Source organism: Mauremys reevesii, linkage group 24 (assembly GCF_016161935.1).
Source record: "Mauremys reevesii isolate NIE-2019 linkage group 24, ASM1616193v1, whole genome shotgun sequence".
Taxonomy (NCBI): domain Eukaryota; kingdom Metazoa; phylum Chordata; order Testudines; family Geoemydidae; genus Mauremys; species Mauremys reevesii.
In genome coordinates, this window is record NC_052646.1 from 14,520,597 (window position 1) to 14,542,099 (window position 21,503).

The 21,503-nt window shown below is 62.1% G+C and overlaps 2 protein-coding genes across 3 annotated transcripts in view; one reads left to right on the top strand and one right to left on the bottom strand.

Moving 5' to 3' along the window:
* The window catches only part of LOC120390197 (leucine-rich glioma-inactivated protein 1-like), a 43,703-nt gene extending 31,403 nt beyond the window's left edge, over positions 1–12,300 (top strand). Inside the window, exons 1-9 of one of the 2 annotated variants that reach the window (XM_039512615.1) lie at positions 4,132–4,707; positions 7,233–7,304; positions 7,950–8,021; positions 8,144–8,215; positions 8,689–8,760; positions 8,957–9,126; positions 9,641–9,805; positions 10,626–11,137; positions 11,653–12,300. In XM_039512615.1, coding sequence (XP_039368549.1) covers positions 4,520–4,707; positions 7,233–7,304; positions 7,950–8,021; positions 8,144–8,215; positions 8,689–8,760; positions 8,957–9,126; positions 9,641–9,805; positions 10,626–11,137; positions 11,653–11,958 — 1,629 coding nt within the window. In that variant the 5' untranslated portion in view covers positions 4,132–4,519 and the 3' untranslated portion in view covers positions 11,959–12,300. Of the gene's footprint in view, positions 1–4,131; positions 4,708–7,232; positions 7,305–7,949; positions 8,022–8,143; positions 8,216–8,688; positions 8,761–8,956; positions 9,127–9,640; positions 9,806–10,625; positions 11,138–11,652 lie in introns of those variants that run through there. The other variant, XM_039512616.1, reaches the window with a different exon arrangement.
* A 4,248-nt stretch (positions 12,301–16,548) lies between these two features.
* On the bottom strand, positions 16,549–19,503 carry FXYD3 (FXYD domain containing ion transport regulator 3). Its single transcript, XM_039512631.1, has 8 exons — positions 19,478–19,503; positions 18,938–19,005; positions 18,766–18,801; positions 18,405–18,428; positions 17,771–17,845; positions 17,321–17,357; positions 16,998–17,035; positions 16,549–16,722 (listed from the first exon to the last, which is right to left on the bottom strand). The coding sequence occupies exons 2-8, from the start codon at positions 18,975–18,977 to the stop codon at positions 16,703–16,705; spliced, it is 270 nt and encodes an 89-aa protein (XP_039368565.1). The 5' UTR covers positions 18,978–19,005; positions 19,478–19,503; the 3' UTR covers positions 16,549–16,702.
* Between the last annotated feature and the right edge of the window lie 2,000 nt (positions 19,504–21,503).

Below are 21,503 nucleotides of genomic sequence, written 5' to 3' on the forward strand. Positions count from 1 at the left end.
GTGTGATGGTGTGTGGGTGGGGCTGTGTGGGACTTGGCTTGGTGTATTGGAGTATCCGTGTGGCTGTCAGGGTGACAGTGTCAGTGTGGCTGCTGGGGTGTCAGTGTGGCTGTGTGCTGGGGTGGCTGTCGGGTGACTCTGTCAATGTATCAGGGTGTCAGGGTGACAGTGTGTCTGTGTGACGGAGTATTGCTATGGCTGTTGGGGTATCAGTGTGGCTGTCAGGGTGACAGCGTGTTAGTGTGTCAGGATATTGGTGTGACTGTCAGAGGCACAGTGTGTTAGTGTGTCACGGTATCAGTTTGGCTGCCAGGTGACACTGTCAGTGTGTCAGAGTATCAGTGTAGCTGTCAGGTGACTGTGTCAGTGTGTTGGGATATTGGTGAGGCTGTCAGGGTGACAGCATGTCAGTGTATCACTATGGTTGTCAGAATATTGGTGTGGCTGCCAGGGTATCAATGTGGCTGTCAGTGCTAGTGTGTTGGGATATCAGTGTGGCTGTCGGGGTGACAACGTGTCAGTGTATCAGGGTATTGGTGCAGCTTTCAGAGTGACAGCGTGTTAGTGGGTCAGGGTATCGGTGTAGCTGTAAGGGTGACTGTATGTCAGTGTGGTGAGGTATTGCTATGGCTGTCGGGGTATCAGTGTGACTGTCAGGTGTGGCGGTTTGGGTGACAGTGTGTCGGGGTGACTGAGATGGTGACGTGTCCGTGTGCATAGCCTGGCCGGGGGGATTCTGTTTCCTGGTTGCAGGCTGGCCAGGGAGGAGCTGGGGGTCATTAAACTGGGGCGGGGGGCTGGGGCAGGCCCTGGAGGGAGAAGGTGCTGCTGCGAGGCAGCTCCCTCCCTCTGAGTCCCACTGCTGCCCCCATGTGGAATCGAACTGTGGGTGACCACTGGCCAGGATCGTCCCTCCTATTCCATGCACCCCCCTCCCAGGCTGGGACAGATGCTGGACCCTGCCCCTTCATGGCCCGTAAAGACCCCAAGGCATGAAGGCAGTTTGATAGGCCAAGCTGCAGCGTGAACCCCAGCGTCCGGGTCAGAGACAGGTTGGGTAGGACTTCTTGTCCTAAATGGCTGTTCCCCAGCTGCCCCAACTCAGCAGTGGCTGCATCTCAGGGCGGACGAGCCATCCCCATGCAGCATTATGTGTCTTTTTCGCAGGTGCCTTGCTCCAGAGGTGGCTGCGTATGTGGAATCACAAATCCATTCAAAGCACAAAATCCAGCAGTTTCCGAGGAGGGGAGAGGTTGTGTTTCTGGGGTGGGGTGGGGTGGGGCGGGGCAGGGTGGGCAGTGATGGGGGGGGATGGACGATGTTATAATGTTAATTTCCTGGCGCTGTGGGATCCTGATCAGGAAGGAGAGGGGTCCGGTGGTCATTAAACCTAACAAGATTCCTGCCATTCTCACACACATACACACACACAGTGACTGACTAGCTTAGCACAGCCAAGTTACATGTGAGCTCAGACTCTGGGCGGGGAGTGGGGTCTAGTAGTTACAGCAGTGGGGCTGGGAGTCAGGACTCTTGGTTACTGATCACAACCCCACTCAGGAAGAAAGCACAGGGTGCCACCTCCCCCACCCCCACCCAGCAGGGCTTGTCTCCTCCAGCAGGGGGCAGCAGGGACACACACACACACACACACACACACACACAGTTTCAGCCTCACTCCAGCCCGCCCCGCCCACCCAGCTGTGGGTCCCATTGTCAGGGCCCATCCCCCCAACCATGCTCACACCTTCAATCCCCCTGCAGCCTCCTTCCCCCCTCACCCCCCAGTGCCCCGGGCATCTCCCTGCAGGGAGTGTTTCCACCACCCAGATTCTCCCCTCACACACACACACATCAGAGGACAAAGGCCCCTGTGTGAGGGGAAATGCCAGCTCCGGGCTGGGATCCCACTCCCAGGGACTGGCGGGCAGCCAGACAGCTGGGTCTATTGTCCCCTGCCCCCCCCCAATCCACCCCTGGTGCTGAGCATCTGAGCAGGCATTTCTGGGTGAGGGGGCACAGCTGTGATACCAGGAAGATTAGGAACCAGCCTGGGAGGGGGAAGGCAGAGTTGGGGAAAGAACCCAGGAGTCCTGACTCCCAGCCCCACACCAAACACTAGACCCCACTCTCCTCCCAGAGCCAGGGATAGAACCCAGGAGTCCTGGCTCCTAGTGCCCCTCAAACAACAAGCCCCAACTGCCCTCCCAGAGCTGGTGCCCCCTAAAGGGGAAAGCCCCATGTCCTATTCGCTGCCAGGAGCAGAGGATGGGATGTGGGTGGGGGAGGTTAACCAGCCACGAGCCCTCTCTGGGCAGACGGACACTGGCCCTGTCTACACTAGGGGTTGTGACAATCCTGCACCCCTCAGTTCCCGCCATCTATGAGGCTTTCTTCGTGTCTGGTGCAACTCCAGGGATCAAAGCAGGGGAGGCTGGGAGTCAGGATTCCTGGGTTCTCTCCCTGGCTCTGGGAGGAGAGTGGGGTCCTATGGTCCGGGGGGTACAGGGTAACTCTGGTAACTGGCAGCAATGGCAGATCATTATCCTACTCTGCAGTCAGCAGAGGGTTAACAGCAGGTGTAGGATGGGGCTACGCAGTCCCAGCCCTGACAGGGCACCTGGTCATCAAGCACATGGATGTTCACTCTGAACCCTACTGACGCTACCTGTTAGCTCTTTGTAATGGCAGTGTCCTGGGGTTGTGGGTGGAGCCTGCGTCTGTGAGTGTAGCTTGGTGGTGCTGAGTGGGGTATATGGTTAGCTGGTGGGGGGAAGTGACTCACTTTGCAGGGTACTGCAGGCCACGTTGCCTCACCAGCTAACTCCACCCCCTCCCCCGGGGCGGCGAGTTATATGGGCTGGTGATGCCCGGGCTCCAGGAATATTCAGGGCCTGGGGGCCTGGCTCCACCAGTGTTCGGGGAGGGGTCTCTCCCCCTGCCCTGCCTGCCGCCCCAGGCGATTTTAAAGGGCCCAGGGGCCCCTGCCGCCACCAGCAGCAGTGCAGCGGGGCTAAAGTCACTCCCTGTCCGCCCTCGCTCCATGCAGTGCACCACTCCTGGAAGTGGTTGGCATGTTCCTGCAGCCCCTGGGGGGGGCGTATCGCCGCGTGCTGCCCCCACCCCGAGCGCCGACTCTGCCATTGGAACTGCAGCCAATGGGAGCAGTGGGGGCGGTCCCTTCAGGCAGTGACACACATAGACCCCCCAGCCCCCCACGTAGGAGCCACTGCCAGAGGGGTGTATGGGTCGCTTTCAGGAGCCGCCCAAGGTATGTGCCGCACCCCTCACCCTCTCCCACACCCCAACCCCCTGCCCCAGTGCAGAGCCTGCACCCAGCTCCCTCCCAGAGCCCATCTGCCACACCCCGTCCTGCACCCCAACTCCCTCCCCGGCCCAGAGCCTGCACCCAGCACCCAAACTCCCTCCCAGAGCCTGTCCCCCACACCCCCTCCTGCACCCCAAACCCCTGCCCCAGCCCAGAGCTCACGCCCAGCACCGGCACCCCTCCCGCACCCAAACTCCCTCCTAGAGCCTGAGGCAGGTGTATATGGGGGAGGGGGGCAGGACTTTGACCCGTTCTGGGCACCACCAAAAATTATACAAACCTGCCCCCCCATCACCCGAGGGTGACCCCCACCTCCTCACTCCAGCCACATGGTTTGTTTCCATGACACACAGCGCTTCACTTTTTGGCACAAACAGGGAATGGCCCAGGCAGCTGCTCAGCCCTCCCATGGCCAGGCTAGAACCCAGGAGTCCTGGCGCCCAGCCCTGCTCTAACTCACTGACCCTCTCCCACTCCCAGAGCTGGGATAAAACCCAGGAGTCCTGGGTCCCAGCTCCACCCCCCTTCAGCCACTAGACCTCACTGCCCTCCCAGAGCTGAGAGAGAACCCAGGAGTCCTGGCTCTCAGCTCCACCCCCCTTCAGCCACTAGACCCCACTGCCCTCCCAGAGAGGAGATAGAACCCAGGAGTCCTAGTGCCCGGCCCCTGTGTTGAGCTGCCCCCCTGCCTTTTCTTTACTTATTGCCCCGCCCCTGGTCAACACCCCCCTCCTCCACCGTTCCCCATCTCCGACTAGCTATTGGCTGGCAGCCACTGCCACTCACAGAGGAAGGGCCGGCCGCCGGCACAGCGGGACGGGGGAGCACGGACTGACCCAGATCGCAGGGGGACAGCGGGACAGAACCAGGGGCGGATGGCGAGATAGAGGGACAGATACAGGGACACGTACGGGGGTAGCTGGATAGATACAGGGGTGGATAGAGGGGTAGATACGGGGTAGATGGACACATACAGGGGTGGATAGAGGGACAGATACAGGGACACGTACGGGGGTAGCTGGATAGATACAGGGGTGGATAGAGGGGTAGATACGGGGGTCGATGGATAGACAGAGGGGTGGATAGAGGAGTGGATAGAGGGGTGGCAGAAAGCTGCATAGCAGGACCCCAGTTTGAAGAGGGTCCCAGGGCTGTATAGGGGGGAGCAGCCCACGACCCCTGAGCCAGACAATGGGCTGGGGGGGACCCTGGGCCTGTGCCCCCCTGTTTGTGCTGCTGCTGCTGGTGGCTGCGGGGGGTGAGCGGCACCGGGCCCCCAGGTGGAAATGCCCCATCGTCTGCAGCTGCACCCAGGACAACGCACTATGTGACAGGACAGACGGGGTCCCCCGAGGACTGCCCCCCGACATCACCTCCCTGTAAGATCCCCCTGCACCCTCCTCCTCACCGCCCTGCCCTGTCCCACAATCCCTTGGTACTTGAAGCTGGGGTTGTGATGTGATATGATTCTGGTTCTGATTCAGTGGTGCTGGGTTTGTCGGTCATTGGTGCCAGTTCTGTTGCTGTGGCTAGTTCTGGTCTATTTACCTGCTTGGCAGCTGCTGAGGCTGGGGCAGGTGACTGCGCTGTGTCTGGTGGGACACTGGTGTCAGCCCTGGTATGGGGCCTGGTGAGAAGCCGATTCTGGCGTTGGTTCTGGTACTGGTTCAATGTCACTGCTGGTATTTCTGCCACTTGGATGTTTGCACTGATTCTGGTTTGACACTGGTGCTGATTCTGGTTCTGTTATTGGTTCTCATTTGATATTGGTTCTGGTTCTGGGAGCAGTTCTGATTTGATGTTGGTGCTGGTTCAGGTATTGGTTCTGGTTTGAGGTTGCTGGCTGTTCTGGTTCAGGTGCTGGTTCTGGTGTGTGCTGGGCCATTCACTAGCTCCACTACAACTCCGCACCTGGGGTGGGCATTTGGGCTGTGGCTGCTTTGGGTTGGGTGGAGCTGGTGGCCTTGCTCATGGTGTCCCCTTGGGAAGGCTCTGGTGCTGGTTCTGGCACTGGTACCAGTCATGCTTTGATAGTGGTGCTGGCCTAGTGCCGGGAGGCTCCTGGTTCTGGCTTGAGTCCAGATTCCAAGGCAGGAGGGACAATTGTGAGCATCTCGTGGGACTTTCGGGCTGGACAACAGCCCCAAGTCATCCCCTAGAGCAGAGCTGTTCGACAGTGTCCAATCATGGCTGAAACCTTGCCCGTGGGGGACAATCCCCGACCCTTGGCGGCTAATTGCTCCCATGGTTAATTGCTCTTGCTGTTCACAATTTACACCTTGTTTCTAGTCTGAAATTGTCCAATTTCCACTCCCAGCCCTTGGGCCGTGTTAGACCTTCCTCCCGGTTACTCACTCTCTGTTCTAGCTGGGGTCACGCCACCCCTGGACCTGCTCTGTGCTGAGCTACAGCGATGGAGCTTCCGGACTTTTCTGGTCTTTTAATCATCCTCCTGGCTCTTCTCTGACCCCTCTGCAATTCATCAACCTCCTTCTTGGGCTGGATACAGGAATCCAGCTGTGTTCACACCAGGGCCAAGTAACCTCTCTGCCCCTACTCGAGGCTCCTCTGTTTGTGTGTCCCAGGAGCCCTTTGGGCCATGGAGAAAGATAAATGATGCTCTTCAACGTTATCACCAACAACGTGGAGGGAAACATAAAACCCCGATTGATACTCATCAATCCCCTTCCTTCTCTCCAGCAGCTATACAGGTTATAGACCCGCCTTCGCGGCCACTCTGAAGCGGGTTGGTTTTGCCTTCCTCCACCCCGTGACAGGCCGGCGCTTCGGGCTCTAGCCGAGGCTCTGAAATGAGTCCAGATATCAGCCACCTTTTTCTGATTCACGTCGTCCTCCCAGCTGATTTTAGCTCAGGCCTCCAGGCTGCGCCTCCCAATGGTGCTGTTCAACCTGGGCCTTGGCAGGAGGCTGGTGCAGGTTCTGGTCTATGGTCGGTTCTGGTTCTGTGTTGGCGCTGGTTCAGCTTTGGGTTTGCTGTTGGGACTGGTTTGAAGTCAGTTCTGGTCTCACGTTAGTGCTGGTTCTGTTCCGGATGGTGGTGCTGGTTCTGGACAGGTGGTGCTGGTTGTGGTCAAAAGTTGGTGCTGGTGCTGGTCTGATGGAGCTGGTTCTGGACTGGTGGTGCTGGTCTGATATTGGTGCTGGTGCTGGTTCTGGACTGGTGGTGCTGGTCTGATGCTGGTGCTGGTCTGATGGAGCTGGTTCTGGACTGGTGGTGCTGGTCTGATGCTGGTGCTGGTCTGATGGAGCTGGTTCTGGACTGGTGGTGCTGGTCTGATGCTGGTGCTGGTCTGATATTGGTGCTGGTGCTGGTCTGATGGAGCTGGTTCTGGACTGGTGGTGCTGGTCTGATATTGGTGCTGGTGCTGGTCTGATGGAGCTGGTTCTGGACTAGTGGTTCTGGTCTGATGGAGCTGGTTCTGGACTGGTGGTGCTGGTGCTGGTCTGATGGAGCTGGTTCTGGACTGGTGGTGCTGGTCTGATGCTGGTGCTGGTCTGATATTGGTGCTGGTGCTGGTCTGATGGAGCTGGTTCTGGACTGGTGGTGCTGGTCTGATATTGGTGCTGGTGCTGGTCTGATGGAGCTGGTTCTGGACTGGTGGTGCTGGTCTGATGGAGCTGGTTCTGGACTAGTGGTGCTGGTCTGATATTGGTGCTGGTCTGATATTGGTGCTGGTTCTGGACTGGTGGTGCTGGTCTGATGGAGCTGGTTCTGGACTGGTAGTTCTGATGCTGGTGCTGGTCTGATGTTGGTGCTGGTTCTGGACTTGGTTCCTCTCCTGGCTCTGGTGCTGCCTGTGGTGCTGTGCTCTCTCCGTGGGAGTCCTGGTGATGGGTACAGCGCTGACCCATACCCCCCTCACACCCTGTCTCCTCTCCCCAGGTCCCTGGTGCGATCCAGATTCACTGAGCTCCGAGAGGGAAGTTTCCTGCAGACGCCATCCCTGCAGCTGCTGTAAGGAGACCAACGCCCCCAACTCACTAGTGCACAAGGGGGAGCTGCGTCTGTGCATGGCAGCCCATGGGTGCAGGGAGAGTAGACACATGAAAATGGGTGTGTGCTGGTCAGTGTGCATGGGGAGATGAGTGTGCAAAAGGGTGTGTGTCAGCCAGTGCATATGGGAAGGTGAGTGTGCAAATGGATGTGTTCTAGCCAGTGCACATGGAGGTGAGTGTGCAAATGGATGTGTGCTGCTCAGAGGGGGCAGCTGGGGGCGGGAGGCACTCACCGTTATCCCAGGAATGCTCACAGCCCCCATCTAGGATTGGGGCCCTATTGGCCAGGTGCTGCCCTGACACAGCGAGAGACGGGCCCTGCCCCACAGAGCTCACCATCTGCACAGACACAGGGGGCAAGGGGAAACTGAGGCACAGAGCAGTGAAATGACTTGCCCAGATTTACCCAGCAGATCTGTGGTGGAGCGAGCGAGGGAACCCAGGAGTCCTGGCTCCCAGTCCCTGCCCGCTCTAACCATAAGGCCCCACTCCCCTTGTGGAGCCAGGACAAGGCTGTCTGTGGGGAGCGGAGGCTGTGGGGTGGGCTTGAGGGGGGTCAATAGTTCGGGCTCCTGGCGGGCGCTGACGCCCCCTCTCTCCCCAGCTTGTTCACGTCCAGCACCCTGGGGCTGATCAGGGACGATGCCTTCGTGGGACTCCTGCACCTGGAGTATCTGTGAGTGTGCGAGGGGTGGGGGTGCAAGGGGGAGTCTGCACAGGGGCCTGTGTGGGGGGAGGGGAGCAGGGGGCACACAGGGGGTGACCCACTGACAGAGTCCCCCCTCCCGCCCCCTGCAGGTTCATCGAGAACAACAAAGTCGGCTCCATTTCCAAGAATGCACTGCGGGGCCTCAAGGGGCTCGTGCATCTGTGAGTGACACCCCCCCCGTCCCCCCGCCCATGGCCACTGGCCCCCCAGCACCCCAACACCAGACCCCAGGGACCCCTGTGACTCTGAGCCCCTCGGGCCCCCCAACCCTGCCAGACCCCCCCCAGGAACCCCTGACACCCAGCCCTGATATCCCCTGCGCTCCCTGACACCAGAAGTCACAATCCCTTGGCACCAACACCCCCAGGGACCCCAACATCAGCCTGATGTGACCCCGGGGACCCTTCCCCGACACTCCTGTCACCCCTAAAATGAGTCCCCAATGGGACAACCCCCAAGGGAACCCATCCCCACCCACCGACAGCCCCCTCCAATGGAACCCCCCAGCCCATCCCCCCACACACTGGGACCCCTCTGTCCCCACGGGACCCTGCCTCCTGCCCTCTGGCTGGATGGGAGCGAGCGCCCCCCCAGGGGCCCTCCCCATCTCTGACATCTCCCCCCCCCCCTCCAGGAGCCTGGCACACAACCAGCTGGAGACGCTGCCGCGCCACCTGTTCCGGGGCCTGGATGCCCTCACCCACGTGTGAGTGGGGGGCAGAGGTGGGACTGGGAGTGGGGGAGGGGATGAGGAGGAGGGGTGGGGGGTAGAGATGGGCAGAAAAGAGGAGGGGGAAGAAATGAGATGTGAGGAGGGGGCAGCGGCAGGGGAGGGGCAGGGGAGGGCCTGGCTGCCTGGCCCCAGCCCCACACGGCCCCACGCGGGGCGATTCTCCCACCAGGGACCTGCGGGGGAATCCCTTCCACTGCGACTGCCGGATCAAGTGGCTGGTGGAGTGGCTGAGCAGCACCAATGCCAGCGCGGAGCTGGGCGAGTGCCAGGGCCCAGGCGAGCTCAATGGCACCCGGCTGAGCCAGCTGCACCTCCAGGACTTTGACTGCATTACCACCGGTACGGGACCCCTGAGCCAGCCGCACCCAGCACCGGGTAGCCAGCCCCGTGCGGTGTTATATGTGGCTATTCCCCAGCTGCCCCACCCCAGAAGTGGCTGCATCTCAGCGCCGAGTGAGCCGTCCCTGTGTGACATTATGTGTGGCTGTTCCCCAGCTACCCCACCCCAGAGGTGGCTGCATCTCAGTGCCGGGTGAACCCTTTGGAAGGGAAAAATACTTCTTAGCTCATAGTCCTCGCTGCATCTCAACCCAATTCCTGGCGTGACACAAACAGCTCCATACACAGCCCCCGGAGCTGGCTGTGTGAGAAGCCTCAGGACTCCTGGGTTCTATCCCCAGACCCAGGGGGGAGGGAGGTCTAGTGGTTAGAACGAGCGGGAGGCTGGGAGCCAGGACTCCTGGGTTCTATTGTGTCAAGGCTGGCATAGGAAGCAGAGGTGAGGGCAGAGCTGGCGATGAACCCAAGCACGCGGCTGCCCCCCTTCCCTGGTCTAACCTTCACCCCCCACCAGCGCTGGCACTGTTCCAGTCGCTGCCCTTCCAGGCCCTGTCGGTGGAGCCGTTCTGGTACCAGGGGGAGCAGCACGTGGCCATCACCCAGCCCTTCGCCGGGCGCTGCAGCCTGCTTGAGTGGGACCACCTGGACGGGGCCTTCCGGGCCTACGCCTCCATCAATGGTGAGCGAGGGCCCCGGCCCCCCTGCGTGCCCCTGGGGATACCCCGGAGCCCCCTGTGCTCCGCCCCCGACCATTGCCCCACCCCCCCAGTGCCCCCTGCACCCCACCCACAGGGATACCCTCACAGCCTCCCTACTCTGCTCCCCACCATGCCCCCCAGCACCCCCTGCACCCCACCTGCGGGGATACCCTCACAGCCCCCCTGAGCCCTGTCCCCAGGGATACCCCGGAGCCCCCCTGTGCTTTGCCCCCACCATGTCCCCCAGCGCCCCCTGCCCCCCACCCACAGGGATACCCTCACAGCCTCCCTACTCTGCCCCCCATGATGCCCCCACAGTTCCTCCTGCACCCCACCCATGGGGATACCCCCAGTGACAACACTGACATCTCCATCAGCGGTGATTGACGGATGTCCCCACCTCCTCCCCTACACACTGCTAGATACCCTGCCCCCGACAGCCCAGAGACCAGACACCCTGGAGACCACGTCCCTAGAGAGCCCCCTCACCCCCGAGATCACCCACCCCGGCACCCTACCTTCAGACCAGCCCCCAGCTGCCCCTTTTCTCCCCACTGGGCAGATCCCCTGACACTCCTTAACCCATCTTCCCACCCCAGGGACAGCCTCCCCCCAAAAACCCTCCCCCGTGCAGCCTCCTTGAACCCCTCTCCCAGCCTCCCCCTTTCTTTCTAAACTCTGACCCCTTGGCAGCCCCCTTGATCCCTGCCCCCCTTGGGTAGCCCCCCAATCCCTGCCCCCTTGGCAGCCCCTCGACCCCCGCCCCCCTTGGGCAGCCCCTCCTCACTCCTGCCCCCACAGGCTCGTCGCCTGTGGCCTGCAAGCCGCTGGTGGTGGAGGGGCGGCTGCTGGTCGTGCTGGCGCAGCTGGCCGGGGGTTCCCATGTGTGGCGCCGGGAGGAGGCCTCGGGGCGCTTCGTGCGGCTGCAGGAGCTGGGCCCCCAGCGCATCCGCAAGCCCAACGCCCTGGCCAGCTTCCGGGTGGACGGCGACTGGTTCCTGGCTGTGGCCGACAGCTCCAAGGCGGGCGCCACCACGCTCTTCCGCTGGGGCGGGCGCGGCTTCTACGCTCACCAGGCCCTGCACGCCTGGCACCGCGACACCCACGTGGAGTTCCTGGAGCTCGCTGGCCGGCCCAGCCTCATCCTGGCCAGCAGCTCCCAGCGCCCCGTGGTCTACCAGTGGAGCCGGCCCGGCCGTGCCTTCCTGCGCCACACGGATATTCCCGACATGGACGACGTCTACGCCGTTAAGCACTTCCGCCTGCGCGGGGACGTCTATGTCTGCCTGACCCGCTTCATTGGTGACTCCAAGGTCAGCGCCCGGTGCCCCCCCAGCGTGCCCTGTGCCCAGCCTGCACCCCCTGTGCCCAGCATACTCCCAGTGTGCCCCCAAAATGCCCCCAGTGTACCCTGCTAACAGTGCTCCCAGAATGCCCTGCTCCCAGCACGCTCCGACTGGGCCAAGCATGCTCTCTCCCATAATGCTCTCTGCTCAGCTGCTCCCAGCATACCCTTGCCTTTGCCTCTGCCCCCAATATGCTCCCATCATGCTCTGCTCCCACTCAGCCACTCCCATCATGCTCTTCTCCCATCATGCTCTCTGGTCCCCATGATGCCCCCTGCCTCCAGTCCGGCATTATTACCCATAGAATCGAAGAAGATTAGGGTTGGAAGGGACCTCAGGAGGTATCTAGTCCAACCCCCTGCTCACAGCAGGACCAACCCCAACTAAATCATCCCAGCCAGGCGTCTCATCCACTGTAATCCCCAGCCTCTCTGCCCTGGTGGCAGGTCTGGCATAACTCACAATCCTCTCTGCCTCCTCAGGTGATGCGCTGGGAGGGCTCCATGTTTCGGGACGTCCAGCACATGCCATCACGCGGCTCCATGGTCTTCCAGCCACTGGGCATTGGGAGCCACCGCTATGCCGTGCTGGGCAACGACTACTCCTTCAGCCAGGTGTACCGCTACGACGCCCGCTCCGGCCTCTTCGTCCGCTTCCAGGAGCTGAACACCCAGGCGCCCCGCTCTTTCGCCCACCTGGCCGTCCACCAGCGGGACTTCGTCTTTGCCGCCAGCTTCAAGGGAGACACGCAGATCTACCGGCACATCACCATCGACCTGAGTGCCTGAGCCCCACGCCGGGGCAGAGGGGGGTGCAGAATGGGACGCAGACAATGCGGGGTGCAGCTCCAGACATGGCCACTGGGGGGGCACAGAATGTAAGGCAGACAATGGCTGGTGCAGCTCCGGGCATGGCCACTGCGGGGGCACAGAATGGAATGCAGACAATGGGGGGGTGCAGCTCCGGGCATGGCAACCAGGGGGGCACAGAATGGGATGCAGACAATGGAGGGTGCAGCTCCGGACATGGCCATCAGGGGGGCACAGAATGGAACACAGACAATGGAGGGTGCAGCTCCGGACATGGCCATCAGGGGGGCACAGAAAGGAACACAGACAATGGGCGGGGATGCAGCTCGAGCATGGCCACCAGGGGGCCCAGAATGGGACGCAGACACTGGAGGGGGCAGCTCCGGCCATGGCCATCAGGGGGGCACAGAATGGAACACAGACAATGGAGGATGCAGCTCCGGACATGGCCATCAGGGGGGCACAGAATGGAACACAGACAATGGGGGGGGGGGGTGCAGCTCCGAGCATGGCCACTGGGGGGCACAGAATGGAACGCAGACAATGGCTGGTGCAGCTCCGGGCATGGCCACTGCGGGGGCACAGAATGGAATGCAGACAATGGGGGGGTGCAGCTCCGGGCATGGCCACTGGGGGGGCACAGAACGGGCTTCAGACAATGCGGGTGCAGCACCAGCCACGGTCATCAGGGGTGCAGAACGGGACACAGACAGTGGAGGTGCAGCATAGGCTGTAGCTACGGGGGAGTGCAGAATGGGCTGCAGACAATGAGAAGGTGCAGCACCGGCACGGCCACGAAGGGTGCAGACAATGGGGGTGCAGCACCGGCCATGGCCACCGGAGACGTAGACAGTGGGGGTGCAGCACCAGCACGGCCACCAGAGACGCAGACAATGGGGGTGCAGCACCGGCACGGCCACCGGAGATGCAGACAATGGGGGTGCAGCACCGGCCATGGCCACCGGAGACGCAGATAATGGGGGTGCAGCACCAGCACGGCCACGAAGGGCGCAGACAATGGGGGTGCAGCATCGGCCATGGCCACCGGAGACGCAGATAATGGGGGTGCAGCACCGGCACGGCCACGAAGGGCGCAGACAATGGGAGTGCAGCATCGGCCATGGCCACCGGAGATGCAGACAATGGGGGTGCAGCACCGGCACGGCCACGAAGGGCGCAGACAATGGGGGTGCAGCACCGGCACGGCCACCGGAGATGCAGACAATGGGGGTGCACCACCGGCCATGGCCACCGGAGACGCAGACAATGGGGGTGCAGCACCGGCACGGCCACCGGAGATGCAGACAATGGGGGTGCAGCACCGGCATGGCCACCGGAGACGCAGACAATGGGGGTGCAGAATGGGATGCAGACAAGGGGGAAGGGAGCAGGAGGGCGCTGTGCCAGCAATGCCCAGCAGGGGGGGGATAGCAGCAGGGACCAACTTTTCAATCCTATTTTGCCAACCCCCTCCTCCCCCCCCCCCCACACCTTTTCAAAGCGGTTCTGGCGGCGGTTAAGAGCCATTTTCCCATCACATTTTAAAAAATGGATTTAATCGACTTGTTTTCCCCAGCCCTTTACAGAGGGTTCTGGCTAAGAGCCAGTGGCCTGTGGCTTTTTCAGCCTTGGAGTTTCCATTTCCATTGTGTCTTTTTCAAATTTTTATTCATTTCCAATCCTCCTTCACTAAAACAAATTCAGTTCTCAGTCAGGTCCCGCTTTTAAACCATGAATCACGTCACAGGGTCATCAAAGAAAAACATTTGCTGCCTTTTTTTTATTCATTTCACGCTTATTTCATTTTGTTTTTAAACGTTTTTTTCCATCTCCCATAAATTAAATGTTTGGGTTCAGTCACTGAGTCATTTGGTCTCCTTTTTAAAAGTCAAGTTAATGTGACCCCCCCACACACACAGCTAATGCCCCGTTGCTTTGAGTCTGTCACTTTTCTCTGTGCCGACATTTGCTCTTTTCGTTCCATTGTTTCTTTCCTTTTTAAAAACCCGTAAATGGAGAATTCAGCCCCCCCCCCCGACCCCAACTGCCCTTTGTTTTAGTTCCCGCCTAAGGGGGTCAGTTCAGCGGGGGGGCTGGGCCTGGCCTGGCGTTCGAAGGGAGGGGTCGTTTGCCTTTTCCCCCCTGGTAAATTGGAATTTTATTACTTTTTTCAAATTAGTTGGGCCTCGGCTTTTAATTTTGTTTTTAAAATAAAAATGGGATCAAGCCCCCCCGGGGCTGAACCAGGGCAACAGGATGCCAGGCTAGGTGGGCCCATGGGTCAGATGGGGGGGGATAGGATGCCGGGCTGCGGGGGCTGCTCCAGGGGAAGGGAGGCTACGGGGCTAGCTAGGCCCACTCTGGGGTGGGGGGTCACACAGGACTTGACAGGCCGATAGGCCTCAACCTCAATGGGCTGGTGAATTTTAACCCTTGCCTCCCCGCTGCTCAATAACCAGCAGTTTCAGCGACAGGTGCCCCATCCCCCCCATGTGGGGGCAGTAGGGACCTCAGAGGTGCCTGCAGAGCTAGTGCCCACGTTGGAATGGGGCGGTGCATGGGGGGGTGCACAGGGGATGCTGCCCCCTCCCCCACACCCAACCCATGCCCCCTGCCCCCTTACCCCAGCCAGAGCTCTGTAACTAACACCGTATATTGTCCCTATGCTGCTGCGATGGGGGGGGGGGGGGATTCAGAGTAAAGACGAGAAAGGTGGGAGACAGCCAGGCCTGCTGGGTTCTACCTCCAGCTCCGGGAGGGGGTGGGGTCTAGAGGTTAGAGCCAGGACTTCTGGGATCTATCCCTGGCACTGGCAAGGGAGCAGCATCTAGTGGTTAGAGCAGGGGGGAGCCAGGACTCCTCGGCCTAAGGGATTTAGCTGTTGCGATGCTGAGTGCGGCAGCACCCTGCCGCCACCCCCCCGCAGTGCCCCCAACCACATGTTTGGCACCCACGACTGTGGGCACGTCCGGCACTGGCTGAGCCCCACAGGAGCCAGCAGGCTGAGTGGAAAGGAGCCTGAAGTAGCCAACAGGAAGTGCTGAGGAGAGGGGTGCGGCTGGCAGGGAGAGTGGTGCCCGGGGGCTGTTGGCACCCGGTGGGGGTGGGGGTGCTTGATGGCACCCTCAGGCTCCCATGGGCCTTCTGACTCCGCCCTTGAGGGGCCTGGTTTCAGCCAGTCCCATTCAGGTCCCCCCCCTCCTCGCTTTGGGGGACAGACTGGGGGATCCTGGCTCCTGGCTCAGGGTTAACTGTTTTGCACCCCTGAGGTAACAATGCAAAGGAGAGAGAAACTGAGGCACGCAGGCTCCCTACAGCTCCAGGACATTCCCCTTGGCCCAGCGGCTCTGCCAGCAGCCCCCTCCCCCTGCCCCACCAGCCGTGCTGGCCTAATGCTGCACTGCAGTATGGGTAGGGACAGGGCCTGTCTCCCCCCCCTTCAGCCCTGTGGCTACAGCAGGCAGCTGGGCCAGGGTAGGGCAGGTTCCCTGCAGCCAGGGAGAAAGGCTGTGCACAGGTGCTGCCCAGCTACCCCCGGGTACCGCTCCGTGGGCAGGCCTGGCTCAGCTGCGAGGGAAGCTGCGATGGCAGGACAGGGCAGTTGAACCCAGGCCGCCCGGATTACGGAAGCCCCAGAGACGGGGCCGCCACTATTTAGCCCCGGCTGCTGCGTGGCGTGGGGAGCTAGGCTCCCTACAGCGCTGGTGGCCAGCCCACGGCGCCCCATCTAGTGGGACCCAGGCGAGCTCGCCAGGGCTGTGAGAAAAGGACGCTGGGGGGCAGTGAGGAGAGCTGGAAACGGGGGGAGGGATCGCTCAGTGGTTTGAGCATTGGCCTGCTAAACCCAGGGGTGTGAGTTCAATCCTTGAGGGGGCCACTTAGGGATCTGGGGCAAAAATCTGTCTGGGGATTGGCCCTTTGAGCAGGGGGTTGGACTAGATACCTCCTGAGGTCCCTTCCAACCTTGCTATTCTATGAAACCCCTCTCCAAACTCCATCTTCCCCTGCGGCACGGGGGGATTGGACCCAGGCCCCCCTGGGCCAGCGGAGTGCCCCACCCCCCAAGGATACATGGAGGGCAGGAGGGCTGGCTGCTTGGCTCGGGGAACGCTTGCTGGAGCAGCACTGCCTGTGTGAGCAGCGGGCAAGGGCCCAGCTTGAGGCAGGAGTTAGCACAGAGCAGCTGAGTGGGGGCAGGATGCCCATGGTTCATCCCATGCCCAGCCCCCAAACCAGGGGCCGCTTGGGCCTTGCTTGGCCAGGGGTTAGGTGCCTGCTGAGCACAGGGCCTGGCCCCTGGGCTTCTGGCCAGCCCAGATGGGGCTTCCCCAAGAGTTCGGCCAACTAAACGTGTTTGCACAGGACACTGCAGGTTCCTCACCCTCTGCTGGAACCAGGAGATTTCCAGGGGTTCTCTGCCCCTCAGCCCCCATGGTCTTCCCTGCACCAGAGCCAGCGCCCCCTAGAGGGGAAAGGCCCCCACCCTCAAGTCAGCCAGTCCTGTCCCTCCCCAGGGCCGGATGGGAGCTGGTGCCCCAGAGGGGAAAGGCAGCCATGACTCACTCACAGTTTCAAGGTCAGGAGACTTTTATTCCACAGAGTGGAAAGTTCAGTTAAAAAACTTCTCCCACTCCCGCTTCCCCAGATCGGGGGCTGGGGGGACGGGACGTCCCAGCAAGGAGCCAGCGCCCCGGGCGAGACCTGGCCCCGGGACCATCGTGGTTCAGCAGTTACTGGCTGAGCCTGCGAAGAGATGGGGGAAGGGAACAGACCCGCTTACAAGGGAGCCATCTGTGGAGCTGGGGGTGGGGAAAAAAACACATGCAACCCACTAGCCCCACATAGGGTCCCCTCCCCCCGGCAGCGCTGAGAGGTCTCTCCCGCCAGCAGCCACTAGGGGGCGACACAGGGAAGGGAGAGGGGCCCCGCAAGGGTCAGGGTGACAAGTTTAGAGACCCCCAGACTCCAACGCCTCCCCCTCAGTCTGACCAGGAAAGGGGGAGGGTTGGGGGACTTACCGGGGGTGATGAGGTGAGGGGGCTCATTCGGCCGCCGGCTGAGAAGGGAAGAGGGAGGGTTATGAGCATGGGGAATGTGACACCCCCCCTTCCAACACCACAACCTCCCACCACCCCAGCCTGACTCCTCCATTCCCCCCACCCCCAGCATGACCCCCCACACACCCCCCCCCCATGCCCCCTCCTCACGGCCCCACCCCACTGTTGCCCCAATTCACACCACATGCCCCCAGCATAACCCCCTGAATCCACAGCATAACCCCCCCACCGCTTCCAAAGCGTAGCACGACCCCACCCGTGCACTCCTAGGCCCCACCCCCTACCTGGCTTTGCGGTTAAATTTGCATTTGCATTTTCCACCTAGGGGCAAAAAAAAAAAAAAAAGAGGGTGGGGGGAGGATTAGACAAACTTGGTGGGGGAGGAGCAGCAATCCCCCCCCCACCCAGGAGCTGCCAGCCCCCCCATGGGATCAGGGCCTGGGAACAGCCCCCCCCCCCCAATCACTGCCCCCCCATAGCTTGTGACAGATGCTCAGTGCAGACACCCCCAAACCTCCTTAGGTGCCAGGACATCCCCACCCCACCTCCACCCTTCTGCTGCCAAAACACCCCCAGGGCACAGGGACACCCCCCTCCCCATCACCTCGCGGACACTGGGACACCCTCCCAGTTCTGAGGCCCCTACCTTCCTAGAGCCCTGGGACACCCCCATGCAACCCCCACCTGCTGGGTGCTGAGACCCCCCTCCCCAGTCCCTGCCCCACCCCACTCACTGAGCAGCACAATGACCCCCAGGGCGCAGAGAATGCCGGCGGCGATCAGCCCTCCGAGCCGCAGGCGGTGCCAGTCTGGGGGAAGAGGAGCTGTAAGAACCTGGCCTAAGGGGACCTCTAAAGCAGCTCCCTCTGCTGCAGAGGGGCTATGCCCCCACCCCACTGCCAGATCCCCCCCAAATCCCCCCACCCAACACCACATCCCCTGAATCTCCCCAGACCCCACCCTGCATCCCCGCCCAACACCATATCCCCAAATCTCCCCATCCCCACCCCAAACCCACCCCACATCCCCAAATCCCCTGCCCCCACAAAAGCCCCCCACCCAACACCATGTCCCCTGAATCCCTCCCCTCCCAGACCCCCCCATCCTCCCGCACCCAGAACCCCCAGCCAGATCCCCAAATCCCTTCACCACCATCCTCCTCCCACAGCCCAATCCATCCTCCCTCGCTCCCACCTTGGTCCAGTGCTGGCTCTCCACAGCCCAGCCCAGGCTACTGCCCAGCTCCCCATGAGAGGGCAGGAGACTGGCCTGGCCGGCCCAGCCCCTCCCTGGCTGTGCCAGGCTCCACCAGCAGGGTCCTGTCCTGGGGAGACGCCAGTGGAGGGAGATGGCAGGAACGGCACTTACCATAATAGAAGGGGCTTGCTGGGTCTGGCGTGGGGCAGAAAAGAAACAGTTAGGGTCATGAGGCCAGGACTCCTGTGTTCTACCCCCAGCTCTGGCAGGGGAGTGGGGTCTCCAGTGGGTTAGAGCAGGAGTGGGGGCTGGGTGTCAGGACTCCTGGGTTCCTTGGACCAATCCAGGCTGATATCCCTCCCCCAGCTGCTCCATTCCCCTGCGGCCACTACCCTTCCCACCCCATCAGAGGAATGACAGCCAGGCTGAAGTGTGCCCCCCCCCCCGCCCCAGCGAGTCCCCTCTTCTCCCTCCCGCCTCCCAGGGCGGCTCTGGACCATGCTGGCAGCAGGAGAGCGGAGGGTGAACTCACCCACGGGGTGTTCAGCTTTCAGGACAGGAAACGCCGCTGAAAGAGAAAATAGCATTGGACTCCCAGCAGAGGGCGCTGTGGGGGGCAGGGCAGGAGAGCTGGCAGAGGTGGGAACTCCTAACTGCTCCAGCCCCAGCCCTTCCAGCAGGGGGCGCTGTGGGGAGCGTCTCACCTGCCAAGAGCAGCAGGAGCCCGGTGGTGACTGGCTGCATCCTGGATCCCAGACTGGGTGGCAGGTCCCTACACAGAGAGACGGGGCAGTGAGAGCCGAGACGTGGCCAGCACCAGGACTCCTGGGTCCCCCCTAGACCTCACTGCCCCACATTAAACCAACACCTGCCTGGGCTCCCATGTCACATTTCCCAACCCCCCACCCCAGGCAGCCCCCGCCCTGGGGCCGGATCGGAACTGGTGCCCCCTAGAGGTAAAGGCCCCATTCCTCCCTGCCCCCTCCCTGGGGCCAGATCAGAGCCGGTGCCCCCTAGAGGTAAAAGGCCCCATTCCCCCCTGCCCCCTCCCTGGGGCCAGATCAGAGCCGGTGCCCCCTAGAGGTAAAAGGCCCCATTCCCCCCTGCCCCCTCCCTGGGGCCAGATCAGAGCCGGTGCCCCCTAGAGGTAAACGACCCCATCCCCCAGCCAGCCCCCACCCCGGGGCCGGATCAGAGCTGGTGCCCCCTAGAGGTAAAGGCCCCATCCCCCAGCCAGCCCCCACCCCGGGGCTGGATCAGAACTGGAGCCCCCTAGAGATTAAGGCTTTTGCTGTCAGTTGAGGGCGCTGGCGCTCGCTCTCCCCCGTCCGCTCAGGCTGTTCCCAGCTGGGGCCGTGGGTTCGTAACCTGTGAGGTCAGGCGAGGTCAGGCAGCCGAGCGCGCAGGGGCCCTGCCTGGAACCCCCCCTCGAAGAACAGCCTGGAGATGGGGTATCCTAGCAACCAGGGGGCCCAGCCCAGCCAGCCAGGACAATGGGCTGCGGAGAGAGGCCCCGGTGACCCGACCAGCCCGTTCCAGCCAGAGGGGAACAGAGAGAGGCCCCCGGTTACCTGTTCACCTGGGAGGGAGGACAAAGGACGGGGGAGGGGAAGCAGGGGGGCTCGGGGCTGGCGATGGGGAGCAAGGCAGAGCCCACTTGGGTGCAGGGGAACTGGGATGTGTGGGGCTGAGGGAGGCCAGGCCTGAGGCCCTGAGAACTGCCTGTGCTGGGTTCACACGCTCCATACACCCTCCTGTGCTACCCTGGCTGGGGGTCCCTGCAGGGGTTGCTTTGCTCCCTCTGGGGGCCCAGAGCGAATGGACTCCCTGAGGGGCCAGAGACTGTCCACAAAGCACGTGGGGTGGTGGGGAGCAGAGCCAGGGCTGGATTCTGTCCCTGACTCTGGGAGGGGAGTGGGGTCCAGTGGTTGGAGCTGAGGGTGGGAGGGGAGCCAGGACACCTGGGTTCCTTCCTGGCTGTGCCACTGTCTTACTGCACGTCCCTGGGTCAGCGTCCTCCCCTTCTGCTCGGGGTGGCCCTTGGGCCGCTGTCCCCAGTGCTCAGATGGGGGGGTGTCTCCCCTCAGGGGGGCATGGCCAGGGCACACGTGCCCCCATCACAGCAGGGCGGGGGCCCAAGGGGTGGCAGCCCCAACTCTGGCTGCCTAGCACCTGCGCCACGTGGTAGAAAATAGGCTACTACTGGCAATGGGACAGGGAGCTCCTCCTCCAGCTCAACACGCCCCTCCCCCCAAACCAGACACCCAGGGCCCCTTAGCCCTGCTGCTCCAGGGACTAGGCCACCCACCCAGCCCCCTCCTGGACAAGATCGATGCTTGGCTGAGGGATGTCCTTAAGCCACCCCCTCTCTCAAGGATGTCATAGCAGCTGGCAGAGCTGGAATGGCCTTAACTCCGCCCCTCATCCTTAACTTGGCCCCCTCTCCTAGGGGTGCTACACCTGCTGGCAGAGCTGCAGCCAGGGTCGGGTCCGTATCATTGGGACAGGGCTCAGAGGGGAGGGCCAGGGGTCACCCCAACAGTCCAACACCCCTGAACCGGGCTGGGACTGAGCCCCGCCCCACCAGCGTCGCATCCCCCCCGGATGGAGGGTGCCCCCCTGAGGGCAGGGCTGGGACAGCTGGAGCCATTAAACTGCCCCAGTCACGTCACCCCCAGTAGGACATCCCAGGGACTCAAGCCCCAGATGCCCAGTCTGGGTGTCAGGATGGCCCCCAGCCAGCACCTAGCGCGTCTCATCAGCAGGGCTCTGAGCAGGCCGATATCACGATCTCCCAGTACAACTGGGGAAACTGAGGCACAGAGAAGGGCCAGGACTCTATCCACTAGGCAGCCCTGTCTCCAAGCGAGGGAGAACTCGCCCCACCCCGCCCCTGGGGCCATATATCCAAAGGTGAATTCCTCTCCCGAGAGTAAATGGATCCTCTGGCTAATCTGGATTTGTCTGGTTTCATCCACCAGCTGTCAGCTCCCGCTCAGCCTCAGTCTGTTGGGTAAGGAGGCCTGCTGGGCTCAGCTATCTCCTCCCCTCCCAGAGCCAGGAGTCCTGGCTCCCAGCCCCCACCACTCCGCCCCACTCCCCTCCCAGAGCCAGGGGTAGAACCCAGGAGTCCTGGCTCCCAGCCCCCACCACCACTCCGCCCCACTCCCCTCCCAGAGCCAGGGGTAGAACCCAGGAGTCCTGGCTCCCAGCCCCCACCACCACTCCGCCCCACAGCCAGGGGTAGAACCCACCCACAAGTCCTGGCAC

Coding starts and splice junctions, on each gene's coding strand:
- FXYD3 (XM_039512631.1), bottom strand. CDS start 18,977: ATGCAGCCAGTCACCACCGGGCTCCTGCTGCTCTTGGCAG. Junction 17,358..17,770: donor GGGGGTCATTGTGCTGCTCA/GTGAGTGGGGTG, acceptor TTTTGCCCCTAG/GTGGAAAATGCAAATGCAAA. Junction 16,723..16,997: donor CCCTCACCTCATCACCCCCG/GTAAGTCCCCCA, acceptor ATCTCTTCGCAG/GCTCAGCCAGTAACTGCTGA.